This window comes from Triturus cristatus, chromosome 9, assembly GCF_964204655.1.
Source record: "Triturus cristatus chromosome 9, aTriCri1.1, whole genome shotgun sequence".
In the NCBI taxonomy this organism is placed as follows: domain Eukaryota; kingdom Metazoa; phylum Chordata; class Amphibia; order Caudata; family Salamandridae; genus Triturus; species Triturus cristatus.
In genome coordinates, this window is record NC_140592.1 from 952188278 (window position 1) to 952216058 (window position 27781).

A 27781-nucleotide genomic window follows, 5' to 3' on the forward strand; every position below is an offset into this window, starting at 1 on the left:
GACCTTCTTGAATCGAAAAGGCAGACTTCATGTCGAACACGATACATAGATAGCTACCTGCTACTGAAACTTAAGATTGCAGTATAAAGTTAAAGTTAGACTTGAAGGACAAATAAACAGAGATGTATTCAGCAAGGAATAAAACCCTGTATTAGGAAACAAAATTCAAAATATGTAAGATTTTTCTGTGCACAGCCTTCGCACCATGAATTCAGAACGGGGCACTTGCTCATTAAAGATGAGCGGGGCCTCCAAACAAACATGTCTTCAGAACCCCCTTAAATTTTACCAGTTATGTATGCGTTTCTTTAAGTGTGTACTTTGCTCGGTTTCAGGCGGCCGATGTTGTGCTTTTTCTCCGGATGGCAAGGCTTTGGCAGTGGGGCTGAACGACGGAAGTTTCTTGATAGTGAATGCTGACACCCTTGAGGATTTGGTCTCATTTCATCACAGAAAGGATGTTATTTCTGACATACGGTTTTCACCTGGTAAGTACAGTGATTTGTGCAACTTGAACATACTTTTATCACTGTTTTATAAAAATTTAAGTAGGTTTTTAGCCTAAAATTATGACAATCCTAATAAGCAAATCATAGTTCGTCCCTCTGATATCTAGAGTCTGCCAGTGTGGTAGCTTTAACATTGCAAACAAATTCTGATAAGGTATCTTGTTGTAGTTTTCATGGAGCTGGTGGACTTTTTGATATGTGGTCATCAAAACTTAGTTTAAATTTGAACAATAAAAAATCTGAAATAATTCCTGTTTGGAGACCATTGTACAACAGGTGGTGGCTGCATTCCACAAGTTTTCAGTCAACAGCTGCTCATATCAGCAGAACCAGCTTCACAGTTGGTAGAAAAGGGTGCCATTCTGGTAAAGTCAAAATAAGCATCAAGATAACTCTGGTATAAATTGCTAAATGAATGCTGTGACCTTTGGGCGTAAAATGACTGTGCCTTTCAGCAGTGGGACAGAGGCTCACTGATGGACCAGCTATATTTTGATGCCTCTGTATATCATTTTATAGTTCTCTTGACACCTTGACAAGCACGTTGTCCCTTCATGAAAGAGCAAAGTACATTCTAAGAATCTTGTCTAAACTATACTATGTAACTGTTACAGGAAATGTGCATCAGTAACTGTGGAATCAAATATGGTCAAAGTTTGAAGACAAAACATATAAAAATGATTCTTGAAAAAGGTAGAAAAAAATGAGGACTGATTTAAGAAGGTTTAACTGGGTGTTAGGAATTATAATACGGTCATGCAGCTTTGCCAAAGGAACGTCAGAGGTTTGACTAGTTAATATTTATTAGTAGACCTGCACCATTGCCTGTAACTACTGAGATCCGCCTGACCTGCTCATCCTATCACGAGAGCAGCTTCCTGCGATACAATGACTGATTGCCACATTCATTCATTCGTTCGTTCATGGTGACTCATAGTGCAGACTCTGCATTGTCAAAATGTGTTTAGCTTTGAAACAAAAATTTAACATTAGAAAACAAGTTATGACTAAACATTTCAGTAAAATGAAAAAAACATACATCAGGCAGATTGGATGAGTGTTTGCAGTACCAGCCTACTTGACCTTGGTCTACAAGTACAATCTCAGATTCTGCTTAAAACAGTAAAAAGAAGTGATGTGTCAAAGGGTTGGAGAAGATCATTTCTTCGTTGGATGCCAGCCACCTTCAATATGTATACAGCAAACTTTGCACATTTCAATTTAGAGCACAGTTTTGGATCACAAGAGAAATGCTAAATTGTTGCAGGTTGGTAATATTGCAATCAATCTTTCAAGGAGTCAGGAGCCAAGCCATTTAATGTTTTCTAGATGATGCATGCTTTCAAAAGAGAATCAGGGGTATGGCTTGGCTGTGAGGCTGAGGATGTGGAGATCAGCTCTCCGCGCCAGCTGCCCCTCTCTGAGAAAGAAAGCTATGGCTCCAGCCCTGCTGGTGCTGCTGCAACACAAACGTGACGACACCACTTCCAAAGTTGAAGCAACCCTGGGTAGGAAAGGAGGCCGCGTCAAGGAAGTGGCCTGGACAAGGAATGTAGTCCAGCATTCAAAATGGCACCCTGGCCATAGTTGAAAGAGGAACCGTGCACCTGGGCGGATCCTTGCCAGAGTGGGGACCCACCGAGAAGGGGCAGAAAGTAAAACACATGGTAACTACTGAGAGATGGAGAGACTGTGGAGCTTGTCTGACAGTAAGAGTGGGAAGTAGGACCTTACCCATCAATGCACCCATATTGCAGTCAGGCTGTGATAAGGAAGCAAAACAGTGCAACCGGATGCTTCTATGGCCTGCAACGAAAACACCAGCACTAACTGAAGGTGAGAGCACAGCATGCACAGTTAATCTGCCCTAACGCCACATAATATCAAATAAAACAGCAGAATACGTAGTGGGTTATCTCCTCCTATTATAAACCACATAAAGGAACGCTGGGGGTCATAATAGTACATTGCAAAACAGACTTGCTTAAGACGCAGTTAAGGAAGTTGGTGCTATAATGTATCCAGGGAGGAAAGGTTCCAATACAAGGAAGCAAACCAGAAAACATAATGTTGAATAAAGGAGACTCAATACTAACCTCTAATTAGAGATAGTACTCCAAGGGAACAAGACTGAGTGCAAACCTTAACAGTGGGTGATACAGAGGTGATCTTTCCTGACGAATAATAAGAAATTCCAAACATGTAGGCACTGCGAGGTGAATACAGTATAGCACTTAGAAGGAGATGTCACAAAAGGGAGAAGTGACTGAACTCTTAGTAAGTCCCCCAACTTGGCAATTGCAAAGCTCAACCAGAATGTTAAAATGTCAGGAAGAAGGAGAACAAAATTCTGGCAGTGGTAAAGGAGAGGAACTTGTGCCAGAGAGTGAAAATGAAGGCCAGGGCACCAATAGTTGTGTGAAGCAAATCTCCATGTCCCTCTAACAGGAAATAGCATCAGTGAAAACATCTGCAGCTAGGAATCATGGACATCCGAAGAGATGTGACATATCTGGGTGAAAGTCAACACACTGGAGGAAAATGCAGATTAAACAATCCTAGATATGGTACAGCACAGAGCTTGCGTGCTTGCATTGGAGGAGCTTGCCTTATTTTACAGTTGAAGCAGGGAGGCTTAGAAAATCGCTCAAGGGAGCAGAGTGCAAAAATATCAAAGGCTATGCACAGGGTCTTTTTGTTGCCATAATGGACATATCTAGCAGCTCTACCTTACGATTGGACTGCGTGCCCAGAACAGTAGAGCCAACCACTTGCTAACTGACATTTTAGCGAGGTTCACCAAACTATGAAGGCAAAGAACCTCTAAAGTCCAAACTAATGAAAAATGGTGATCTCTCCGAACGGTGTTCAAATGCAAATCTACCAAAGTATTCAGATTAATAACAGACTTTCTCAGGAGCATGACATAACAATACTGCGGAGGGTACCAATTCAGACTTTTATTTACTTGGTAAGGCACTCAGCACACAATCAAGTCAATCAAGGAGGCATTCAAGAATCTGGGAATCTCGAAAGACGAAAAAACTCCTGAAGAAGACCCAAAATAGCAGAGCACCAGATGTGTGTCACAATGTGGCAGAACACCAATAAAGAGGTCCCCAGCAAAAGTACTCCAGGCAGAGAGCATTGAAGCCCTACGACAAACCTGCTGTGTAACACTTGATCAAGAGGAGGACTTGGCATATTGGGAGTCTGAGAATTAGCAAAGAATTTTGAAACGTGTCAATATGAAAAGTTGTTTTGGAAAGAAACAGTGGACAAGTTTGATATTCTATATCGTTGAGTGGATAGATGCAAAGCTGGGAAACGAGGGTGGTGGGCGACAGGGACAGTCACCGGGTGAAAACACCACTACAACTACACTAATTGATGCATGCAGAGGAGGAGAGTACAAAAGATATATGCCCCTTAGGCTCTATGCACCACATAATAGGGTGATAGATGCATCAGACAATGTTTAGAAAGGAAGGGAGAGATGATGGGTTGAATTCAAGCATATGGTTCGTTGCAATTTTGGACAACCAAGTAGTTTCAACAAGGATTACAGTTGGTTGGGAATGATAAATTAAAAAGGGAACGGTGGAATCAAGTTGAAGGGGAGGATTCCAACTGTGTATAGGGAAGGAAACTGTCTTATGAGGGACAAATTAGAGGGAAAAGCTCTGCCTTGGGACGTTCCCCAACAAATAAATTATAGGGATTGTGGCCTATACATTTACTACTTCTAACACATGAGACTGAATAATCCTGCTAAATGGCTAGTAATCACACAGGATTTGTAAAAGGAAGCTACGGATGTTGCAAAAACATGTTGCTATTATACAACTCTCATGGCCATGAAAATCCAGAGCCCTTGATATTAGGATCTGTGGTTTATCATCAACAAGCACCTTTTGTGTGTTTCATTATGGGCAACTTGGGCAAACCAAAAATTAAACACGATTGATGTAGTAGTCTGTATCTGCCATCGGCATCTGTGTGTCAATTTTGAAGAGTTTATGACCCATATTATAGATATTGCACAGCTTTGAGCACTTTGCTATTTTGATGGGAATGTAATGGATTTGTTTATGATTTAATTACATTTGGTTATTTCTTGATAATCTGTTACAGGTACTGGAAAATACTTGGCGGTGGCCTCCTATGACAGCTTTGTTGACATTTACAGTGTGATGAGCAGTAAACGAGTGGGTATCTGCAAAGGAGCCTTTAGCTATGTGACACACTTAGACTGGGACAAGAGAGGTAAGTCATCCACACTGGAGTTCTGAAAGGTAATTACCAATCCAAAATTGGATTTCTTTTTCAGAAATCCCTTAGTCTATTTCAAGAATATCAATCTATCAACTCTAAATAGGAGAAAATTGTAATACTGCGAAAACCACAAAGTGAACATAACCAGTTCATCCTGGATGGAAATGACTTTTCTCCTGCTGTCCTACTTTTATTAGTGCACTATAGATAGGACCCATCTTAAAGGTTGACGTGATGCTACACTTTTGCCTAACCCCATTTCTCCAGTACGGCACTTTTGCATGCCCATTCCTCCAGTACGGAAAATAAGAGCAGGGACAGGCGGCATTTTGTTATCAGCGAGGAAGGGAGTTGTGTAAAGAAGTTGATGTCACTTACTGTTTTTCTAAATGCAATCTCTTTTTTCAACTTGACTTGCAGAGGCAATGGAGTACACATACCACCAACATGAAGGTCCCCTGCCTAATTTAAATGTGGGCAGACCTTCGGTTTGGCTACGGTGGTGAAAACTGTGACCGCCAAAGCCAAACCTTGCTGGCTGTTCAATGGAGTAAGGGGAGTCTGAGAAATGGCTAGATCAATCAATCTGGATTTGTCTAGCGCGGCTAATCATGTGTCAGGGTATCCAGGCACTCAGAGTGCTGCTGCACGGGAATCAGTTGAGAAGCTAGTTCTTGAGTCCTTTTCTGAATTCCAGCAGAGAGAATGAGGTCTGTAGGTGAAATGGTAGCTCGTTCCAGGACTTTGCAGTGAGGTAGGAGGAGGAGTGTCCTTCACTGTTACTGCAGAAGATCGGGGGTGTGATCGAGGTAGAGGGAGGTGGAGTGCAGGTGTCTGGACAGAAGGTGGAAGTTCAGTCGGTGCTTGGTGTACGCTGGTCCCTGGCTGTGGAGGGCTTTGAAGGTGTGGATCAGCATCTTGAACTGGCAACTCTTCTTAATGTGGAGTCAGTAGGGCTTCTTGAGGTGGGGGTGATGTGGGTCCATTTCAAGTGGTCGAGGATGAGTCTGGCTGCTTAGTTCTGTATAGCTTGCAGTCTCTTGAGGAGGTGCAAGGTGATTCATATGTAGACTGCGTATCCATAATCAAGTCGGCTGGGGACCAGGGCTTGTGTGACATTGCATCTGGTGTCAATGGGGAGTCATTTGAACATCTTGCTGAAGGTGCAAAGGTTGAGGAAGCAGGTGGAGGATACTACATTGGTCTGTCTTTTCATTGTGAGCTCACTGTCCAGGATGATGCCAAGTATGCGGGTGTGGTCAGATGGAGTGGGTGAGGGTCCTAGTTTGAGAGGCCACCAGGCATCGTTCAATGGTTCCAATCAGGATGGGTGGACATGTAGCTATTTGTTTACCGTAAGTCACCACCAGGAAAACCCTGGCAGTGAAGGAGAGTAAAAACCAAATAATACTCCTCCCCTCACCCCCCCACCATGGGAGATGACTTTCATGGTGAGGGGAGCCTTACTTTTTTATTTCAAAAAAGAAAATCCCTTTCAGGATTTTCTTTTTGAAAATAAAACTGTTTGGTGCAGGGTTGTGTCATACTGAGGCAAACCTGCACCAAACAGCAAGCTGCACTGACAGGAACCCCCGGGCGTCAGTTCCTGACAGTGCTTTATAAAGACCACCTGCTTGACGGACACTTTTAAATTTGACAGGCGGTCCCTCCTACATGGGAATGGAGTAATTTACTCCACCCTCATGGTGGGACGTCAGTCTATACATACATCTGGCCCATAGTCTTTTGATTTCATATTGAACATTTATTTAAAAGGAGTTATTGGCATGCTAAAAGGAAAATAGCATTTTAGGCTAGAGTTACCATTTATTAGTGGTGGTGTTTCAAGCCTCCTTTTTGTGGCTTTTATCTTGGCTTTGTGCACTTACAACACACAGAGAAAATGTAGGACACATAACTAAAGTAGGCTGAACAGTTGTCCCTGTTCCGGTTTGTGAGAATGTCCACCCTGAGATACTTTGTCTGGTGGTGGAAGAAGGAAGGAGCGCAGGATGAGTGTAGAACCATGCTCCTCTGCAAAAGCTGTACAATACAATTAAGCGTGAGGTAACACCTCCCCATATTCACTGTAACCACATGGAAAATCAGAGGACACCCATTAATCTCTGACATAGCCAAGCAAAATGCTAGAATGGCCAAGGAGCACCACTGTACTCGCCACTTCATAGTTTAGTAGAAGATGAGTACAACTTGAAGCAAATTCTGCATGTCTCCCACTAGTATGCTCTGGCATCTGTATGTAGTCAGACTAACCCTGACTTTTCTGCATAGCAACCTTAAGTATTTCAACAGGTTTTCTGCGCTGCAACCAGACTGTTGTTCCAATTCATAAGTCTTTGTCAATCATGATGCACCTTTATTGCCTCATCTTAAGAGGTGGAAACCATTAGTCCTTTGAGGGTAACAGACGAATAATAGAGGCTGGCGCAGACCAGGATGCCATTCAACGCTACTTTATTGGCTTTTTAGCTCTGACATGTTTCACAATGTCTTTACCAGGTGTAAAATCAGAAATCAATTGAACAAATTATCTTAAGTAGACAATCCTTGTGAACATTGTATAGGGAAATAAAAAGGCTAATGCAACTTTTGTGTCCTTATATGTTTTGTAATAAATATTCATGTGTAGGTGAAATAACAAAGAAACATACACATTTACATCGGCGCTTCTTAGAAGAGGTGCTGTGATGACCTATCCTTATGCGTGTGTTCTTTGCGCAGGTAAACTCTTACAGATAAACACCGGTGCGAAGGAACAGCTGTTCTTTGAGGCTCCTCGTGGAAAGAAGCAAAACATTCCAAGTCCAGAGGTAAGAAGACAAGCTAGTATAATGGCTGCATGACCACAATACGACAACTGAGTGAAACATTCAGTTTTATTCTCACTTTCTAATTATTTGCAGTTTGCCTTGTTTCAGCTGCAAATATGATGTGTGTCTCTTGTTATTGCATAAACAACATAGGTTTTGAAGCCTTTAATTCCCCTAATACGTCAATCAATGGCACTATTAGGCACTATTATGGTAAGAGGTGTGCACTGCAAGTACTAAACTGTAACCGAAGTAAATGCATATTTCAATATGTATTGTGCGGTGTGTTGGCCGTAGTCTCTGGCCCATATCATTGTATATAGCAGATGATGCATCATAGTATTGTCCTATTCTGTTCAACAGGAAGCACGAGTGAGCTTCAGGAATTAACTCCACCCCAGGGGAAGGCTCTGCCCCCCCTCCCCGAGTCCCCATGTCCCCACTTAATTAGGACTTCGGACCTTGGGATGCCGCGGTGTCAGCAGTGCTACCCAAAACAAGCATTTACAATGCAATGGTCTCGGCATTGTTAAAGTTAGAGCTATTGGCATTGCTCATGACATTATTTTTTGTTTATGATTTTGTTTTTAAAACATTTAAAGAAATGGCATTGTTATTTACAATGTCAATAGCTTAATCTCTCTCAAATGCGAGACCTATTGCATTTGCACCCACACACAGAGCAACACACACACAAAGCCACCCACACACACAGAGCCACCCACACAGAGCTATTCACATAGAGCAACCCACACACAAATAGAGCCACCCACACAGAGCCACCTACACACAGTTACTCACACAGCCACCCACACATAGAGCCACCTACAAAAAAAGCCACGCACACCCCTGCAGCAAACACATTAACCCACTGAGCTGACGAACCAGGATTTGATTCTGGACCCTTTAGAATACACAGGGAACAACGCAGCAGGCTCACTATACTGTTTTAGAAGGAAAGGAAGCTGTGTATACACATTCGACTCTGCAGCAAATGCATGAACCTGCTGGGATACAGCTGTGTGAGTGTGACCAGGGTGCAATCATGTGACCCTGACACTCATCCATGCCTAGGTGAGTTATTCTGCCCGCTTATCTTGTTAACAAGGACGTTCCACACTGGCCTGTGTGAAGCAAAGGGAAAAGGTGACCAGGGCCAGTCCGGGAGGGTACACAGGTCACCGTTTCCTTTGGGCACTGTACATGCAGGCAGCGGGTGGTGAGAATTTTGGAAGTGTGAGGAGCCACCATACCAGTGCGACAATACAGGTCGAGGCAGGCTCATAAATCAATTTTGAGCACCAACATTTATATCTATAGATTTACAAAAGCATGTGATAATGGTGCTTCAGCGACTGACTCTCATGGGTACAGTTAATAACATGAAGGAAAGCCAGAAAAAGAGCCAGTGACATCAACTTCTGACCTCCTGCGGTGTGGGCGGTAGAGGCAGTGACATCCAGCTCTAGAGAGTGGACAAGATTTTGGTGGAGCACGGGACTGCTCACATCTGCTGCTTAATCGGCCACACACAATTTTAGCAGAGGCAACAAGAGTGCTTAGAGAGAAGTGTTAGAAGCAGCTGCTTCTAACGTCAGAAACGTCAAGTCTGATAACCTGTCTCTAGCCTTATGATGTATAAAACTTTATCTAGGATCACCTTAACTTTCCATGCACTGCAAAGATGACACCGGGTGTATTATACTGGCCCCGAACTGCACCGCCTGAAAGTACGCAATTGGTACATAATATGGTGGCAAAGTGATAACATTTATACCCTGAAACACTGGCACCGATCACTGCCATTCCTTCCTTCCGGCGTCACTGGCAGGGAGCATACCCCAAGCTGAGCACGGGGAGAGTTCCCTTAGGATCTGTTCTTTATTTGCAGGTTGCATACAAATTCTTCATACAATAACATTCATGACGCACTGCACCCTTAATATAGAATAAGAAACGCTTTGCAATATCACACTACTATTAAAAACAAGATGAGGGGAAAAACAATGAACACATCCCGTTCCAACCTTTACAAAGTTACACGCACATAGTCTGTGCCTTTATATATGGATTTATAATTTCGACTGGCATTCAGTTACAACAAATACTGGTTATACAAGGCACAGACAACGGGTGGGGGACGAGGGTAAACAAAGCCCATACAACGGGAGGGGGTAAACAAGGCACAGACAACGGGTGGGGGGCGGGGGTAAACAAGGCACAGACAACGGGTGGGGGGGCGGGGGTAAACAAGGCACAGACAACGGGTGGGGGGGTGGGGGTAAACAAGGCACAGACAACGGGTGGGGGGGTGGGGGTAAACAAGGCACAGACAACGGGTGGGGGAGGGGGTAAAAAAGGCACAGACAACTGGAGGGGGAAGGGGGTAAACAAGGCACAGACAATGGGTGGGGGGAGGGGGTAAACAAGGCACAGACAATGGGAGGGGGTAAACAAGGCACAGACAACGGGTGGGGGAGGAGGTAAACAAGGCACAGTCAACGGGTGGGGAAGGGGGTAAACAAGGCACAGACAATGGGTGGGGGGAGGGGGTAAACAAGGCACAGACAACGGGTGGGGGGAGGAGGTAAACAAGGCACAGACTACGGGTGGGGGGGTGAGGGTAAACAAGGCACAGAAAAGGGGGCAGGGGTAAAGAAGGCACAGACTACGGGTGGGGGGGGGCGGGGGTACACAAGGCACAGACTACGGGTGGTGGGGTGGGGGTACACAAGGCACAGACAAACATGAGCAAGAACAGACTTTTTTTGCCAAAGGAATGACTGACATTCAGTCAAACATTTTAGATGACAACTCGGAAGTTTGTATTACCAATTATAAATGAAAACGATTAAAGTACTAAAACACAGCTTCACAGAGATGCACTCTGTAATAAAGTCCGAGTGACTTTTAGGGGTTGAATAAACTCTGGAACAATGAGCAGTGCCAGCGCTGACGAAATGCATTGCTCTTTAATTTCGTTGCTGTAAACAAGGGTCAGGAGTTAAGATTCCCTCAGAATCCAACCCAGACAAGTTCTGACGAGGGCTCTTCACAACATGGCGGCCGTTGTTTGTGACAATCCCCGCCGCTGTCCCGGGCGGGCTGAGTGTAGGGACTGGGGTGCAGAGCTGGGGTGTCCCCTGGCGTATCTGAACCCCGTCTGGGGAGTTAAGTCCCACAAGAAACGGGACAGCGCTGATGGGAAAGGCGCAGGGACGTGAAGCCTGGTGGCTACCATGGTGTGCGCATCCGATGTCTAACTACAGATATTGCTCTGGGACGCACCCCCTAATGTCCCTGATCCACTCTAGCCCCTGACCCTATCACCGGGGAATGCCCGCCACCTCCGACCCGTACTCACAAGGGCCCCGCGCTGCTCCTATTTAGGCAGGGACGCTGCATGGCCCGGATTCCCCTCTCTGTACTCCCTCTCCGGGGCTCCCTATTCGAGCATTCACGGGCCCTCGGGTCCATCAACAACGGACCTCGGGATCCGCTCTGCCCTTCTCGGATCGCCCCTTGAATGTTCCCAGCAAAGCCTTCCACTACGGGCGACTCCTCGGCGCAACTCCGACTATGTCATCAACCTGCACGGTCCAAAAAGTACCAAAGCATGGGCACCCAAAACGGGCTTGGGAGGAGCAGGAGTCACTGAAAGAGTCGGGCAAAGTAATTCGGTATTTGCCCCAATGAAGCGTGCTTCAGAGGGGAACCTACTTCTCAGAGATTAACTTTGAAGCTTGTACCAGGCTATGTTAACGCATGCAAAAAGCCAAAGATAGTGTACCAAAACACACCATCCGTTATGGACAGGCCCGTGACAAATACTGGAGAACCATAGTCTGTTAAAGCATTTAATACCAACCTGTGGCATTTCAAAAACAGATAGTATTAAATAAAATCTCTTGAAGCACCAGTAACGGACAAACATCGCAGCAAGAAACACGAACAAGCGCAGCCTTTGCTAGCCGAGACCTAATAAACACGAGAACGTCCCTGTAAAAAAAAAACACGCCCACCAGTGTAAAAAGAGAAAGAAGCGAAAAAACACACCCCCGAATCTGAAAAAGACGGGGCTTGAATTGACAGACAAAGCTCTTCTCCAATGGCTGACCAGCATTTAAGAGGCCAGCCAATGGAGAAGAGGGGCGGGTTCAAGTCCCACTACTAGAAAACATAAAATCTCGACAGCGAGACTGCGCAAGCGCAGCCTTCGCTAGCCGAGACCTACAAATAATGGACTGAATGCTGAATAAATCATACATTCACCCCCAGTCAAGAGATCCGGGTTAAATGCATCGTTCTTTTGCTCAACATGCCACCCCAGTTTAGACCTGGCCATATGCAAATCAGTCTTGACCCTGTTCCTCATGGGAACAGTCCCACCAGTACTGCCAAGCTAGGACCTCCCTGGACCGGAAACAAGCATCCTGGGAGTGCAGCAGGACTCTTATTTAGTGACGCCTGTTACTGGCCTCAACTGATCTGCTTGTGTGAGCGACAGTTTACGTGGAATGGGTGTGTTGGCCGTCGCTCACACCTCAAACCCACTAAGAAGAACTGCCTCTGATATGCCAAAATCAAGGACCACGCTCTGGTGTAACGGCGAGTAAGGGTGCTCTGCCAAGTGCAATGAAAGAGGGGGTTAGCGAATGGTCTTTGTTATAGCTCTTAGAGGTGGCAGATATGGAGTGTGAAGCGCTATATGCAAACTAATAAACATAATTGGATGCAAGGTCAGAGAAAAGTGGACCACTGAAGTATTAGACATGGTGAATGGCTGCAGGGGCGCAAAGAATAAAAGAAAGGGCCGCAGTGCTTCCGAGGATGAGCTGAAAGGCCTGCAGTAATGTGTGAGAAAGAGATAGTGTTGCAGAGGAGTAAGCCACAGTGATGCAGTGGTGCACAGCCTAATGAGTGTGGTGGGAGCTGTGCAGCGCGCAAGGGAAAAGGCCACAGAAGTGAAAATCACGGGACAGAGTCGCAGCGGAGGTGGTATGATGGAAATGGATGGCAGTGTCATGAGGGTGGTGGGGGTCCAAGGGGCAATGCCCAAGAATAATGGGCTGCTGTGGTGCAAATGTACACAGAAAAGGCTAAAAGAAAAAGTCTCCGGGTGGTGAACAACACTAAGGAAGCAGGGAAATTGATATAGTGGCCCAGAACATATCTTCAGCATATCGACTATCTAGGGGTGTATTATGATCAGAAGCAAGCCATATATACAAAACGAGCCCTTAACTAAATATTAATTATCACAGTTACAGATGCATTGTATTGCCTTGGAACTAACATATACCTCAAGAAGTGGACCGGTGTACTCACGCCTGGGTACCTGGTGAGGCGTTTACCACGAGGAACGAACAAACTGAAAGTTCTTGCATCGGACATTGCACTGAGATTCAGCCCTGACTTTCTTCCTTCACCAGAGGCCAAACCAGAGTTAAATGCTCTGGAAATATGTTTCCGCATGGGAAGTGGCTTTTGGGGGGGTTGAAGTGGTGAAGCTGGGGTTAGGGAAGTCACAGAGATCTAGTTGGGCAGGTTGAGGGGAGCTCTAGTGCTTAGAAGGGGGCTAGCAGTAGCGTGGGAGGTTAAAGGGACACCATTAACAGCCAGTGGAGCCTTGCCATGTTCATCCGGGGCCAATAGAAAAATGGGAAGGCCAGGCGAAGCTCTTGTGCCCTCAGCCTGGATACAACATTTCTCGCCTGCTTTTTGAAAGATTAGCCCTTGCAGGAGTTTACCTAACCCCAGCGAGCGCAGAAACATGCTTTCAGGCCACAGCGTTTAAATAAATTAACAGAGACGTTCAATAAAAGGATGGAGAGACAAGCTGAACTTTAAACATAGGACTTATCTGGTGTGACTGACGATTTAAAACACTTTAGATATACTGTGTTTGCTCTGAATAAATAATACATTGGTCGGGTGGTGCAGCGAAGTAGTTTCACTTCCACCACCATTGGGTGGGAGGGGCAGTTATCCAGTGTCACAAAATATGTGTTTGCATGCTCTGTGTAACAGTGTACCAGGTTTAAAAAAAGAACAAGTATCACAGGAGTGAAGAGGACGTGGCGCAGCGGCCAGAGTCCGGTTCGAGTCTCAGCGGTTTAACATCCTGTGATTCTGCGCTAATCACTTAGTCTCTCCTGGTGATAAGTTGCTATCTAAAGCTACTGCAAGACGAAAAAGGCAAAACGTTATGGAAAAAAATAGTTCCACCAAAGCGGATGTTAACAGTATTTCGGCTACGGGAAACTGATGAGAGAAGTAGAGGAGGAATCCGCATTGGTAAATGCAGGAAAATGTTACAGCCAATAGAAATGGAGGAAAAGTTAAGTGGCAAGCTTAGGAGCCTATGAAAAGCCAGGAAAGAGAGAGGGTGGGATGTAAGCTCCTTTTAGGTTTATATTGAAAACATTTGATTTCACAAGCACAGTGCAAGAGCTGTGCAGGTGAAACCTAATGAACCAGATTGAAGCGCAGCCTAGTAAAAAGAAATCTTGGCCAGGCACCAGCTACAGGAGTCAAATATTCCACTGGTACAGGTGTAACATTTAATGGCAGATGGGAAACACCAAGTTGAAATGCTGGTCTCTCCTCAAATCATGCCTTCTGGTGTGCATTATTAATAGCATCCTTTCACCATAGCAAATAATTGTGCGGAAGTACTGCCTGGCAATATATAAAAATCTTGAGTTCCCAGTTTGTTACAGACTCTTTTAATGAACGTCAATCATGTGATATCTAGGGTGTGGTCCAAAATTAGGCAATCAGAAATAATGTGCCTGGTAAGTTTAGCTTTGGGGTTGCTGCATACCCGCAGCCATAGAATATTGATGATATCTTCCACATATCTTAGGCCAACTTTAGCATGGCGTAATATAGAGAATGCAGATTGAGGTTGGGCCAAAAGTGTACAAAGAAATGTGTTTTCCACTTTATGAACCTGTTGTACTTTGGCGTCCCCCCTTGCACCAGCACCATAGTACCGGTTGCAATAGATTTACTGCTATTAATATGCAAGATCTCCTTCACTGGTTCATGGCCAAGCCTTGTAGAAAAGCAGAAAGCTGAATCAATAGTTTTCTGAAATTGAAGGGGCCTGAATTGTAATAAAAATGTCCAGTTTTTGCTGCATCTATCTGTTTATCCAGATAACTGAAGTGTTGGACTTAGGCCACTTCCACCCCTGCTTGACTACATTTGTTGGACTTGTCGTTCTTCAGGTCACGTTTTGTGCTGAAAAATGTTGTCAAATTCGTTTTCAGCCCTAAATTACTCATAAAGGTGCACAAAGCATTGAGAAGAATTTGCAGCCCACTTGCTGGTCCCAGCAGTAGAACCGCATCGTCTGCATATAGAAGGACTAGGACCAAACTGGAACCCACTTTGGGCAAGACCTTTCCCACTGTGCAGAGGAAACTTTCCAGGCCATTAATGTAAAGCACAAATAGGAACAGAGTTATAACAGCTGTGGCATGCAGGCCAGACTGGGAACCCAAAGCAGCCCTAGCAAAGTTTGTCAGATCAGCCCCCATACGGTGCATAGCGAGCAAGTACAGCGAGCAAGCCTGACCACTACAATTTGGGTTGGGGGGGGTGGGGGATTGTCCCCCCCCCCAAAAAACAATTCCCCCCCAAAAAATATATTTCGGGACTAAATGGCAAAAATTTTGCTTTTTACAAAACATTTTTCATTATATATCCAATTGTATTAATTTTCAAGCATAGTAAATGATGACCTTACAGTGCACCAGGATACGGAAATCTTTATTGGGGCTCTTCAATTATTCCCTCAATATCAACCTCCAACAGTGGCTCTCATATCTTCAGAGCCCCTCTCACATGTATTTTTATTTACTTTATGGGGCATCTCTTACTAGTGTAGGGTGTTGGAGTGTTTTACATCACATAGAGAGACAATGAATCATATGTGTTTAAATAAGTGTCTTGAAAATGTTACATAAGACAAAGGGGACTACAAGGTGTAGATTCACATGTCATCCATACCTGTAGACTTGGTCTGGGGAAACACAAACTCAGGATTCAGAATGTAATACAGTGGTTAGGGTTGACTAATAAGAATTTGTTTCTACCCAAACAAACCCTTTGTAGCAAAATTAGAAAAATGAAAGATTGGGGGAAAAGCTTAACTTTCTAACTTATATTATGATTGCAATTTATAAACTGCACAGTAACAAAACAAATCTCTGTGACAAATTCAGTAACCCACTGAGCTATGTACATAAAATACTGTTCTGTGATCTGCATAGTACACACTCTTTGCCACTAGACAAAACTCCAATCGACAGGTACATAAATCACCAGCGTTAACTTGCCACTTTTATTGTTGCCTGAAAACTGTTGGGTATACAAGGAACTCTGCAGCACTTTTAAAATAACTGCACTGCTACATAACTGGCCCCCAGTAATAAACACGGCCCCCCACCCTTCCAGACTCCAGAGGAAACGCCTGCTGTCTGGTACGGCTAGTCAGGCCTTGTTGGAAAACCCCCAAAGTTGAATTTTGACACATTTGTTAAGCATAAAAATTACACTTTTCTACTGAGAGGGAAATGTTTGTAAAAACAGTTAGTGAAATGTTGAACTTTGTTTTTGTCACTCATAAATAGAAGAGAAACACGTTTAAAGATGGTGTTCAGATGTTCTGGTTTTAAGAAAAGCATGTTTTGCTTAGTTAAAAAACACTTTGTGGTGGCCGGTCAGGGGGCCTATGAGGAGCTGTCTCCATTTAGCTCCAGACACGCTCCAGCATCCTGGAACCCATGTAGTGGAGGTGTGTGGCATCTCAACCGATAAGAGACATCCCCTGATGGTCTAGCCACCCTAGAACCAGAAGTTCCACTGGTGAAGGTCACATGCTACCAGGAAAGTTTTGGTGTTAACCTGCAGGTGGGGGCTGAGGAAAATGAGGAGGTGGGGTCCCAAAATACAATTTCCCCATGCAATTTCCATAGAGGATTTTGAACAGCGCATCAGCCCAAATGGCTGCCCAGAATTATACCAAATTTGGCAGAAAGCTAGCTCTTCACCCAGAAAGTGTGCTTTTGTGATTTGGATTAATTCTGGTCTGTAGTGTTTGAGAAATTAAAAATGCATAAATATCTAGACGTTGGGTTGAAATTGGAAAATGTAAGCCTCTTGATTGGCAGAGAGGTCTTATTGGGAGGAAGGGCTCTGATTGGCTGGCTACAACATGAACAGAAATGTTACATAGGCCAGTACAGGACTCTGGGACGCTGAATCATATCCTGACAATGTTTTAAATAAAGGGTATAAGGGGGCCTGTTGGTGCCAAAACAATTTTTTAAAATTGAGTGGTCCTACTGAACCAGGCAAAATATATATATTTTTTTATGCAGGCAGCCACATTTTGTTTTTTAATACCCACGAGGTGGGTCAAGGCCTGTGGTCAGCACGTCTACAGTTTAATTTAGTTATAGGGAGGGGTCTTGAATGGTGCTCCTCCTCCCCAAGCTGACTTATGGCCCTGCTGATCCCATTCTTGAGAGCCTGAAGCAATGCTGCCCTTGGCCATCATTTATTATTCACTGCTCCCACCAAGGAGACCCCCATACTTCCCTTGCTGAGCTAATCTGCCTATGTTTTCCTGCTTTGCAGTGCCTCAGTCTGGGCAGAGGTACCACCAACATGTTACACAAGGGTTGTGGGGGGCTGCAGAAAGAGCAGCAGCATGACCCCCAGAAAAGTTTGTCATGTTTTTAAGCATTCCCAGAGCTGCTGCTTTGGATCTGAGGGGTTACAGGGACCCCATGTAGTTGATCTTATCACTGTGTTATGTGGTCTGAAGAGTGTAAAACAAAGACTTTAACACATGTTTAAAATTGTTGTTAATGCCAGTAGGCTTGTCTTCATATAATGATGTAGTGGCCTCTTGACAAAGCCAATAGGCTTACCTTGTACATTGATGTGGTCACTCCTTGACAAATTAAATAGCTTTACTGTCATATAATGATGTGGTGACCCCTTTACAATGCCAGTAGGGTTGCCTTGTATATTGGTATGGTCACCTCTTGCCAAAGCCAATAGGCCTGCGTTTTATATTGATGTGGTGACCCCCTGATAGGCCTACTCGCTATTGCGAGTGTGATTTTATCACGGCAAGCTATTTTTAGGGCCTACTGGATTTTACTGGTGAGAGAGGTGGAGATGGTAAAGAAGAGATGTTCTATTCATTCAGAGAGTCAATGAACAATAAAGATGGCTTTAAATGTTGTTTTTATCTTACATTTGTTGTGCATTCAAAGACAGAGGTCAAATGTCACCTTATGTCCTCATACAAATTTCTGCTTATTTCATCCTGGAATTTACTTTTTTTTCTCTGACTGCAAAGTTTTTTGTGAAGTGAACTGTCTGACAAGAGAGTGTGAAATGAAAGTTTTTTTCCCCACCGAACATTTAACCCCCTAATGCAGCTTTCAGCCAATGGCCGACGGCCACACTCCCTCCCCAGTGCGGATGTGGGGGATTGGTTGACACTGGGGAGGGTTAGTTTTTTTCCATCATGCTGCTTGGGAAGAGCTGATTCTCATGGGAAAGGTAACGGAAAGGGGATAATCTCCCCTTTTAAATGGTAGCTCTGCCTAGTGGATCCCTGCTTGGAGATCGCCACCGGAGAGCGATCCCTAAACAGGGATTCACTGGTCAGAGGTACCATTGGAAAGGTGGAGCAGCCCCTTGGGCAAGTGCTTGGGCTCCCCTAGGGGCACATTTAAAATTTAATTCTTGGGAAGATGAGTGCAATTACCCGCGATCTGGTCCCCCACTGGGGGGAGGGGACAGAAAGCCCACTAGATACCAGGGATGTTTTTCATAAAAAAATATAATGGGGGAGGGATGCCCAGCATGGGCATAGCTGTGCCCCCATTCCGAGTAAATGGGCAACAGTCTTTCTACCCCCGGGGGGCAAATGGGGGTAATTACCCCCGATCTTCCATGGGAGGAGGAGGTAGGAAGCCTACTGGACACTAGGGACTGGATTCATGCAACAACAATTTGGGGTAGTGCCCCCTGCCCCCAGTCATGAGCCCATGCTCCCCTCACCACAGGGCCAAATAGTCTTTCTGCCCCTCCCGGGAGATGGATAGGATATTCATCCCACAATCTGCCACCCGCCCCTGGGGGGCAGAATCAGCCCTAGACACCAGGGATTTTAAAGCAAACAAAAGGATGGTGTCGGCTTGCCCTGCATCAAACTGTACTCTTGCACCAGGGGGTCAATAGTGTCTTTCTGCCCCCCGGGGAAGATAGGAGGCTTGTTCCAATCAGGATGATACCCCAAACTTGACCCGGGGGGCAGAAATACACCGGACACCAGAGATTTTGCCTTTGGGGCAAAAGAAAGTATGCAGTTATTTCACTCTGGCATTGCCGCACCCCACCTCAAAAGGGACAAACCTGTCTTCCCCTCGCCCCCGGGGCAGACAGGAGGTGTACCCCCAATTTGCCCCTGAGGGGGCAGAAAGCCCACTGTACGGCAGGAATATATATATTTTTGATAAAATACTGTAGTAGGTCTTGCCTATCCAAACATCAGGCCCCACCCTCACCCCTAAAACCTCAACAGTCTTTATACTCCCCTGCGGACTAAAGCATCCCTTCCCAATGGCAAGCAAGAGGACATTTGATTATTTTGGTTGTTGTTTTTACATATTGGCCATAAGAGTGTGGCTAACTCCCAATATCGTCCCGCTTGCAGTGGTGGATGGCTGCACTTTTTGGGCTTGGGTAGTTTGCAACTTGGAAAACCTAACACGCCCAGACAGCTCTGAAAACTAGGCATCCATGGTAGTCCTGGGTGGTGTGCTTTCCATGCAGTACACAACATTTTCTTACCCAGAATGCTCTGCAACACAAACTTTGACTAAAAACACACATTTTTCTCACATTTCTGTGAGGAAAACGTCTGGAATCTGTGGGTAGCAACACATTTCCTACCACACAACATTCTCCCAAGTCTCCCGATAAAAATGGAATCTTACTTGTGTGGGTGGGCCAAGAGACCTTGACACAAAAGGGCCCTAAAGTGCTGTGTGGAGAGATCAGCAATAGGAGCAGTTGTGGGATTTAGGGCCGTGCTTGGCTGCCAGCCAAGGAAACTTAGTAACCACAACCATTTTCGAAAACTAGACAACCAGGGGATTCAAGGGTGGTATGCCTAGTGTGAGTCCCACAAGGTTTGCCTACCCACAGTGTAATGCAAACCTCAGACTTTGCCTGAAATTGTGCATTTTCCTTATATTTCTGTGATGGAAACTTACGGAATCTGTGGGAATCCACACAATTCCTACCACAAAGCATTGCGTGACTTGTGCAGATACAAATGCTGTGTCACAAGTGCGGTTGGAAGTAGTGCCAGCGACAGGAATAGATCAAACCAAGATCAATGGGAGGCCCCTCACAAGGGCTTTTATTGAACTTGATTTGATATGTTCCTGACAATTGCACTAGGCCCAGCCATACACGTGGTGCAGCGTTTTTGTATGGGCACAAGTGAGGTAAAGTTGTGTGTGAAGTATTTTGTGGATTCCAAAAGTTTCCATCACAGAAATGTAAGGAAAATGTGGGATTTCAGGCAAAGTTTGAGGTTTGCCAGGCATTTTGGGTAAGAAAACCTCATTAGATCTATGCAAAGCACACCACCCTAGTTGTCTAGTTCTCAAAATGTGCAGGTTTGGTAGGTTTCCCTAGGTGCCACCTGAGCTATGGCCCAAAATCCACAGTTACCCACTTTGCAAAAAAGGGTCAGTTTTAAGTAGAAAAATGTGATGTATCCATGTTGCATTTTGGGCCATTTCCCGTCGTGGGCACTAGGCCTACCCACACAAGTGAAGGAAGTGACCCGATTAAGGCCACCCGGGTCACTCTCGACCTCCTCTAGCCTTCCAAGAATGAAGAGTCGACGCAGTAGAGAATACAAGCAAACTAATTTATTAACATAGTACACTGCAGTGGAGTCCAATCAGACCAGCATCCTATGGTGGCTGACGAGGGACTGCCTTTCCCCAGCATAAAGGTAACAGTTCTACAGTTCTACAACTGGGCAGCGACACGCCCACTCTGTAACTTTCCACAGGGAGACAGCTTAAACAAAGGGGCACACAAAGATGAGCTAAGAGTCTGAGACCGGGCACACACTATCTCTCTGGCAAGGTCATTCAGTCTGTACTTGCAGCTGGACTAGTGGGAGCAAACCTCTAGCTAAGGGAAAGGTATGCACTAATGAGTAAGTTTCAGCATTGGAGAAACAAAACTTACCAGGGACCATTTCTCATAAATGAGCATGGAACAGTTTTGAATGTACCATAACATGGTGTCTTCGAGAACTAAAATGGTGGCACAGATGTCAACCTAACTAACACAACCTCTGCATCTAGTGATCGCATTTTACACACAATATGCAAGTATTAGCTGTATGAATGCTAACATAATATTAAGCAAAACACACAAATAAAGTAGCAGAATTTCGTTCAATTCTATCACAAGTGAGGTACCATTGGAAGACATGTGGGAGCATAGATTAGTCAAACATTTGTTTTTTCCAATTTGATTTGGCTGCATTTGTGCCTTCCAAATGCAAGCCAGTGTGTAAGAAAGAATACATTCTGAAAAATACCCTCTAAATCGTATGCTAGTACGAGTACCTACAGCTTCAGAGATGTACAAATAACCCCTGCTCCTAAAGTCCATAACTTGTGCCCATTTCAGAAATACATAGGCTTCATTGATACCCATTTTTCACCATGTGTATTGGTCTATACTCGGTACACAATGAAACCATAGTGTGATGCAGCTGAGTTTTTGGCTCTGGGTACCTTGGGTTCTTGGAAAACCTACAAACTAGGGGTGGGCAGAATTTGCGTAGTCACGCTACGCGAAGCTACACGAAACGGTAAAAAATCTCCGCGAGCATGCAAAAGTTCCGCGAACCTGCAGAATTGCTTGTTCCGCCTGTTCGCAATGCTTTTTTCTTGTTCGCGAATGCTGTTTGCGTGTTCTGGGAGAAATATCTCGCAAACGCGCATTTTGAAAGCACGAAGAAGCAAAAAATTCCGCGAAGTCACGGATTGCAGAATGTTTCCGCGTTCTCCGCAAAATGCGAAATTACCCAAATTCCGTGAGCGGAACGGAATTTACCGCCCAGGCCTACTACAAACCCTATATATCACTGCAACCAGAAGGGCCTAGTGGACGTAATGGTATATTGCTTTTGCGAATCGGCCATCGTGACAAAATATAGCAGATAAAAATGTTGTCACAAATGGCCTTTTTTCCTACTCATTTTCAATATTATTTGGGAAAACCTTGTGGGATTTACACATATGACTCCTTGCTGAATTCGGAATTTTGTCTACATTTCAAAAATCGATAGCTTTCCTGGATCACCCATGGGTTTCACACTGGTTTCCACCACAAACTAGAATTAGGTTAAGAGTAAAAAAAGTAGTAATAATGGGCTTACCTCTTCAAAAAAAATGCCAAAACTCTGGTTAAAAAAAAAAAAGGTTTTTTATTTAGTTCTACAAGTTCCTGAAAGCTTGGAGGATGGCGACTTTAGCACAACAAAGCATTTGTTTGTTATGGAGGCCAGCAGTTAAGGGGTTAAATAGCTTGTAAATGAGCCGTACAAATATTAAATACAAATAGTGGTTAGGAAAGCACATTGTTGTGGTAGTTCTGAAGTGTGATGGAAACAAAGATTTTAACAGGACCAAACCAATCAGAAAACTTTATTTGGTGATGTGCAAATGATAAATATTTGCTGAAACCTGTTTCCACACTGTTAGACCTGTCAGCCCTTTGGGTGGTCCCTCCTCATCATTATTTATTTTGTCCCACTTCTGCCTCAAACCCTGTTATAATTTTTCCTTTTTGGGAACCATCAGACTTGTTAGTGTTGATGCAGGGTCAGGGAGCCATTTTCCCTACCCCTGGAACTTCTGTCTGAGGGCCTGAGACACAAAATGGTGGCCACCCATTGTCACCTGTGACATAACCAGAACTCACTGGAGGTTTCTAGAACCTTCTGGAACATTCTAGAATCCTGTGATAGTGAGAGGCAGTTTAGAATGTTGGGAGGCCATCTCAGAGTGGCAGTTGGCATCTGACTGGAGAGGAGAGAGGACCAGAGATAGAAGGAGGTCGGAGTAAGGCAGCAGGGGTGGAAACCAGTGCTTGGAGTGGGGTCCAGAAACCCACCCTTGATGCTAGTCCCTACTGACCAAGCCCAGCCTAAAGCCCTGTGTGGGACCAAGACCAGAAGAACCATCTTAAGGATCTGAACATTTGGAACAGGCCTTAAAGAGGAAGAACAGCAAGCTCCTGACCTGTTCGGCGGTGTCCTCCTGGAGTCCTGACGTCGAGAAGCCTGGAGACCTGGGGCCTGAGGTAGAGAAGCGGCGCTGACAGAAAGCAGACGTTGTACCCGGAGCCGTCAGAGGTCGAGAGAGGGCGCCGACGGAGGTCGTGGAGAGGCACCGGAGGTCGAGTAGGAAGTCACCTGAGGTCGAGGTGAGGCGTCGACGGGGGAGTGAAGTCCGCCCTCCGGAGTCGCCGGAAACTGAGGTGAAGCGCGCCGGAGGTCGGGAGTGGAGATCGCACTCCGGAGACACCCGGAAGCGGGGAAACCGTGTCCCTGCGACGCCGGAAGGCGACATCGAGCCGAGGCCGCCCAGCGACATCGATCCGGAGCCGCCTCACGGCGTCGACACGGCGCCAAGCGGAGCCGATAGTCGTGGAAGGGACAGTAAGTGGTAGAGGGGGCGTCTAAGGCCCCGTGGAGCCCTAAAGACCATCCTAGGGGCTAGAGGGGTGTTAGGACCAGCCTGGGAGTGCCAGGGGTGAACTGAGACTGGTGCAGTGACCTCCGTGAGGGGCTGTGTAGTTTGGAGGGCCAGATCTTTAGGTTACCCTCGTTCTGCCTCAGCTTAAGCCCCAGCCTTGACCAATCTAGGTGGAACACCCCCATGCCACCCAAATGACCACAAGCTGTGTATGGGCAAAGTAAGACCAAGTTACCTCATGAAAGTGATCTGATCTGTAATTGTCATTGATTGCTTTACCTTAATTATTGAAGGTGCTTTATTTATTGTCTTCCACTAATTTATTCTTGCACTGTATTTATTGTCTGACTATATTTATTTGCCGTCTATATTTATTGCACATCTATTTATTCTTTGCTTAATGATGACCTGAACCTATTTGTTGAAATTCCGAAGTAGCAATGTTTATTTGACCTGCTCTTTTGAAGGAAAATCCTATTGTATTGTATTTATGATGTGAAGCCTGCAACTAAGAGATAATAAGATAAAGACATATATATTTTCATCTTGTCTTCCATAATTTTTACGGTGTAGCGTCGTTTTTGGAACGGATGAACGCATGGTTAATGTGAGGGTGTGACGTACGCTTAACACGGTGCCTGCCCCCCAACCGCTCAAGCCAAGCTACCACTGTGCTGGGAACCTGGTGACCGCTAACCCGGTTGCCCGGTTTCCAACATAAAATTGGTGTTCAGTGGTGGGATAGAGCTGTGCTTGCGTCTACTCGACAATACCTTTGGGTAGTCCATAGGCCTACACGGGGAGTTTTCTCCAAGCGGACTTCCTAATTTTGAGTTTTGTTTTTTCCAAATTTACTTCTGGTGGTGGGAGGAGGTATTACAAAAGGTACCCCCCCTGCATAGCTTCTGTAAGCAACTGTCTTCTATCCTGAGTGGGCAAAATGGAGTTTGTGTTGGAGGATGTGGAAACTTACACTGTGGCCCAACTCAGAGAGTTTTGTCAGCGAGAGGGGGTGTATTGTCCCCAAGGTGCAAAGAAGGGTGAGCTCCAGACCAGCTTGAGGGCTTGGGGGGAGGCACGACGAGAACGTAAGGTTGAGAAGGAGGACAGGGATGGAGAGACTGACAGCGAGGGGGCTGGTTTGTACCAACCTGAGGTGGGGAACCTATTAGCGGGGCCCAGAACACTTTCAAGGAAGGGCAGCAGTGTCTCTAGCAGCGGCTTATCAGAAGCAGAATTAACTGACCGGAGGGAGAAAAGACAGCTCACATGGGAGTTGGCGAAGCTGGAGAAAGAAAAGGAGGAACAGAGGATGGCTCACGAGTTGAGGCTCAGCGAGATAGATCTCCAGATCCTACGGGTCGGGGCACACACTGTTCCTAATGGTGGCAGCGAAGACAGAGAAATCACCAGGGAACCCAAACCCTATCTGCCAAAAGACATAGTAGCCAGCTATAGTGCGGGAGATGACATCGCCAAGTGGCTAGCGGCCTATGAGGTCTCTTTAAGAGCCCATGGGGTTCCAGAGAAATATTGGGGAGGGGGATTGTATAAATACATGCCTCCAGCTGGCAGGGATACATTATTGGCCCTGGAGCAGGATGAGCAGACCCACTACCCCACCATGAAAGTGGCGCTCGTGAGGAAGTTTGGACTAACACCCGAGAAGTACAGACAGAAGTTCCAGGGTAGCCACAAACTGGGCACACAGAATTGGGTGGATTTCCTGGACTATGCAAAGAAGGCATTAGAGGGTTGGATACAGGGCAGCGAGGTGAGGGACTACGAGGGGTTGTTTGATTTGATGTTGAAGGAACACCTGCTCGAAAAATGTTTCCCCGAACTGCGTCAACACCTGGTGGATAGCAAGCTGACCAATCCCCGGAAGCTTGCTGAGGAGGCGGACATTTGGGCTAGTACCCGGGTGTCCACAAGGGGGACTGGAGGGGACTCTCAAAAGACCGGCAAGGGCGCCCCCCAGAAGAAAGAGGGAGGGGAAAAGAAAACGGAGTTCTCTAAAGGCCCCCAAAATAGTTTCCAAGGGAAGGGAACGGGATTCACCCCTAGGGCTAACCCACCTAGAAACCCTAATCCTGGCCAGAGTCAGCAGCCAAGGGTTGTCCATTGCTTCGAGTGCGGTGGTGTCGGACACTATAAGGGAGATGTGAAGTGCCCGAAAAGACCACCCCCTCCCATCGGAGGAAAGGCCCCCGGAGTAGCTAGTGTAGTGCTCGGGGAGGAGATGCCTTTAGATAAGGGAAGGGAGTGGGCGGGTGTCACTTTAGTGTTCCTGGGAGAACGGGAGATGGTTCCTAAGATCCAGGTGCCCGCAAATACCACAAAGTATGGGCAGTGGGTCACCATCGACGGCCAAAGAGGGGAGTCTCTGAGAGACACAGGAGCCAGTATGACTATGGTACGTAGCCAACTGGTGTCTCCAGAGCAGGTGATTCCCAATGTACTCCACCCTGCCACGATGGCTGACGGCAGAATGGGCCACTATCCGGTGGCCGGGGTTCCATTTGAATGGGAAGGGGTTGCAGGTTTGCTTCGAGTTGCCGTAAGCCCTGCCGTGCCAGTCGATTGTCTGCTGGGGAATGACATGGAGCATAATGCTTGGAAGGAGGTGGAATACCGGACTCATGCTGAGATGCTGGGTACACCTGACTGGGCCTGTGTCAGCACAGGGTCTGCGACTACCCGGAGGGGGAGTTCGTTTAGGCTGGAGCCTGGAACAAAGGCACAGCCGGCTGCCGACCAAGGGAAGAACCGAGGACAGGAGGAGCCTGCCTAGGCATCCGCGCCCCGTGTGACGGATAGGCCACTGGAGGTGGTGGACCAGGAGTCCGTGGAGGGGGATGTTACCGAACTGGAGAACCTACCCATCCCGGCCGAGTGGCACGTGGAGGGAGGGCCGACCAGGGAGGAATTCTGCAAGGGCCAGAGGGAGTGTCCTACCCTTGAGGGACTGAGGCGACAGGCCGAAGCCCAGGCAGCAGGGAACGTTGAGGGGAACTACAACATTTACTGGGAGGATGGCCTCCTCTACAGTGAACCCAAGGCACCCATGCACGGATCGTCACGGGCCTTGGTTGTCCCTCAACGTTATCGAGCCTTTCTCCTGGAATTGGCTCATGAGATCCCCTTGGCAGGACACCTGGGGCAAGACAAGACCTTTGCCCGGCTTGTCCCACACTTTTATTGGCCTCGAATGAAAGTGTTGTCCGACACCTACTGCCGGACGTGTGTGTCTTGTCAAGCCAGTGGGAAAACAGGGGTGAAGCTGAAAGCTCCCCTGGAACCACTTCCTGTCGTTAGCACCCCCTTTGAAAGGGTGGGCATCGACATTGTGGGTCCGTTAGATCCGCCTACTACAGCTGGTCACAGGTTTATACTGGTTCTGGTGGATCATGCTACACGGTACCCAGAGGCTATACCTCTGAGGACCATTACTGCACCTGTTGTGGCTAGGGCCCTGATGGGAATCTTTACCCGAGTGGGTTTTCCCAAGGAAGTTGTGTCTGACAGGGGGACCAACTTCATGTCAGCATACATGCGGGCCATGTGGAAGGAGTGTGGAGTGACCTACCGGTTCACCACTCCTTACCATCCCCAGACCAATGGTCTGGTGGAGAGGTTCAATAAAACCTTGAAAGGCATGATCAGAAGTCTGCCTGAAAGCCTGCGGAGGAAATGGGACGTCCTCCTACCCTGTCTATTGTTTTCTTACAGGGAAGTGCCACAGAAGGGAGTGGGCTTCAGCCCCTTCGAGCTTTTGTATGGGCACCCTGTGCGTGGACCTCTCGGCCTGGTGAGAGATGGATGGGAAAGAACTCCCAGAAAGCTTCCCCAGGACGTGGTGAGCTACATGCTGGCCTTCCGGAGCCAAATGGCTAAGTTGTGGAAGCAAGCTTCTGACAACTTGGAAGCCAGCCAAGCAGTGATGAAGGTGTGGTATGACCACAATGCTCATCCGGTGGAATTGGAGCCTGGCCAGAAGGTGTGGGTGATCGAACCAGGAGAGCTTAGCGCCCTCCAGGATCGCTGGTCAGGACCCTTTGAGGTGTTGGAGAAGAAGGGTAAGGCTACCTACTTGGTGGATCTGAAGACCCCTCGCCAGCCCCTACGAGTGCTGCATGCCAACCGCCTCAAACCCCACCATGAGAGGCCCGAAGTCATATTGCTGATGGTGACTGACGGAGCAGAGGACGAGGAAAGCGAGCCTCTCCCCGACTTATTTGCGTCTCAAGAGAAGGATGGGTTAGTGGAGAGAGTGATTCTCTCCCCGTCCCTAACTCCTGAACAGCAGGAGGACTGCCGCCAGGTCCTGGGG

At 46.4% G+C, this 27781-nt stretch overlaps 1 protein-coding gene across 1 annotated transcript in view; it reads left to right on the plus strand.

Moving 5' to 3' along the window:
• EML5 (EMAP like 5) overlaps positions 1-27781 on the plus strand; it is a 1456757-nt gene that overhangs the window by 978176 nt on the left and 450800 nt on the right. The window contains exons 22-24 of the mRNA XM_085626574.1: positions 336-488; positions 4644-4775; positions 7527-7615. Coding sequence (XP_085482700.1) covers positions 336-488; positions 4644-4775; positions 7527-7615 — 374 coding nt within the window. The remainder of the gene's footprint in view (positions 1-335; positions 489-4643; positions 4776-7526; positions 7616-27781) is intronic.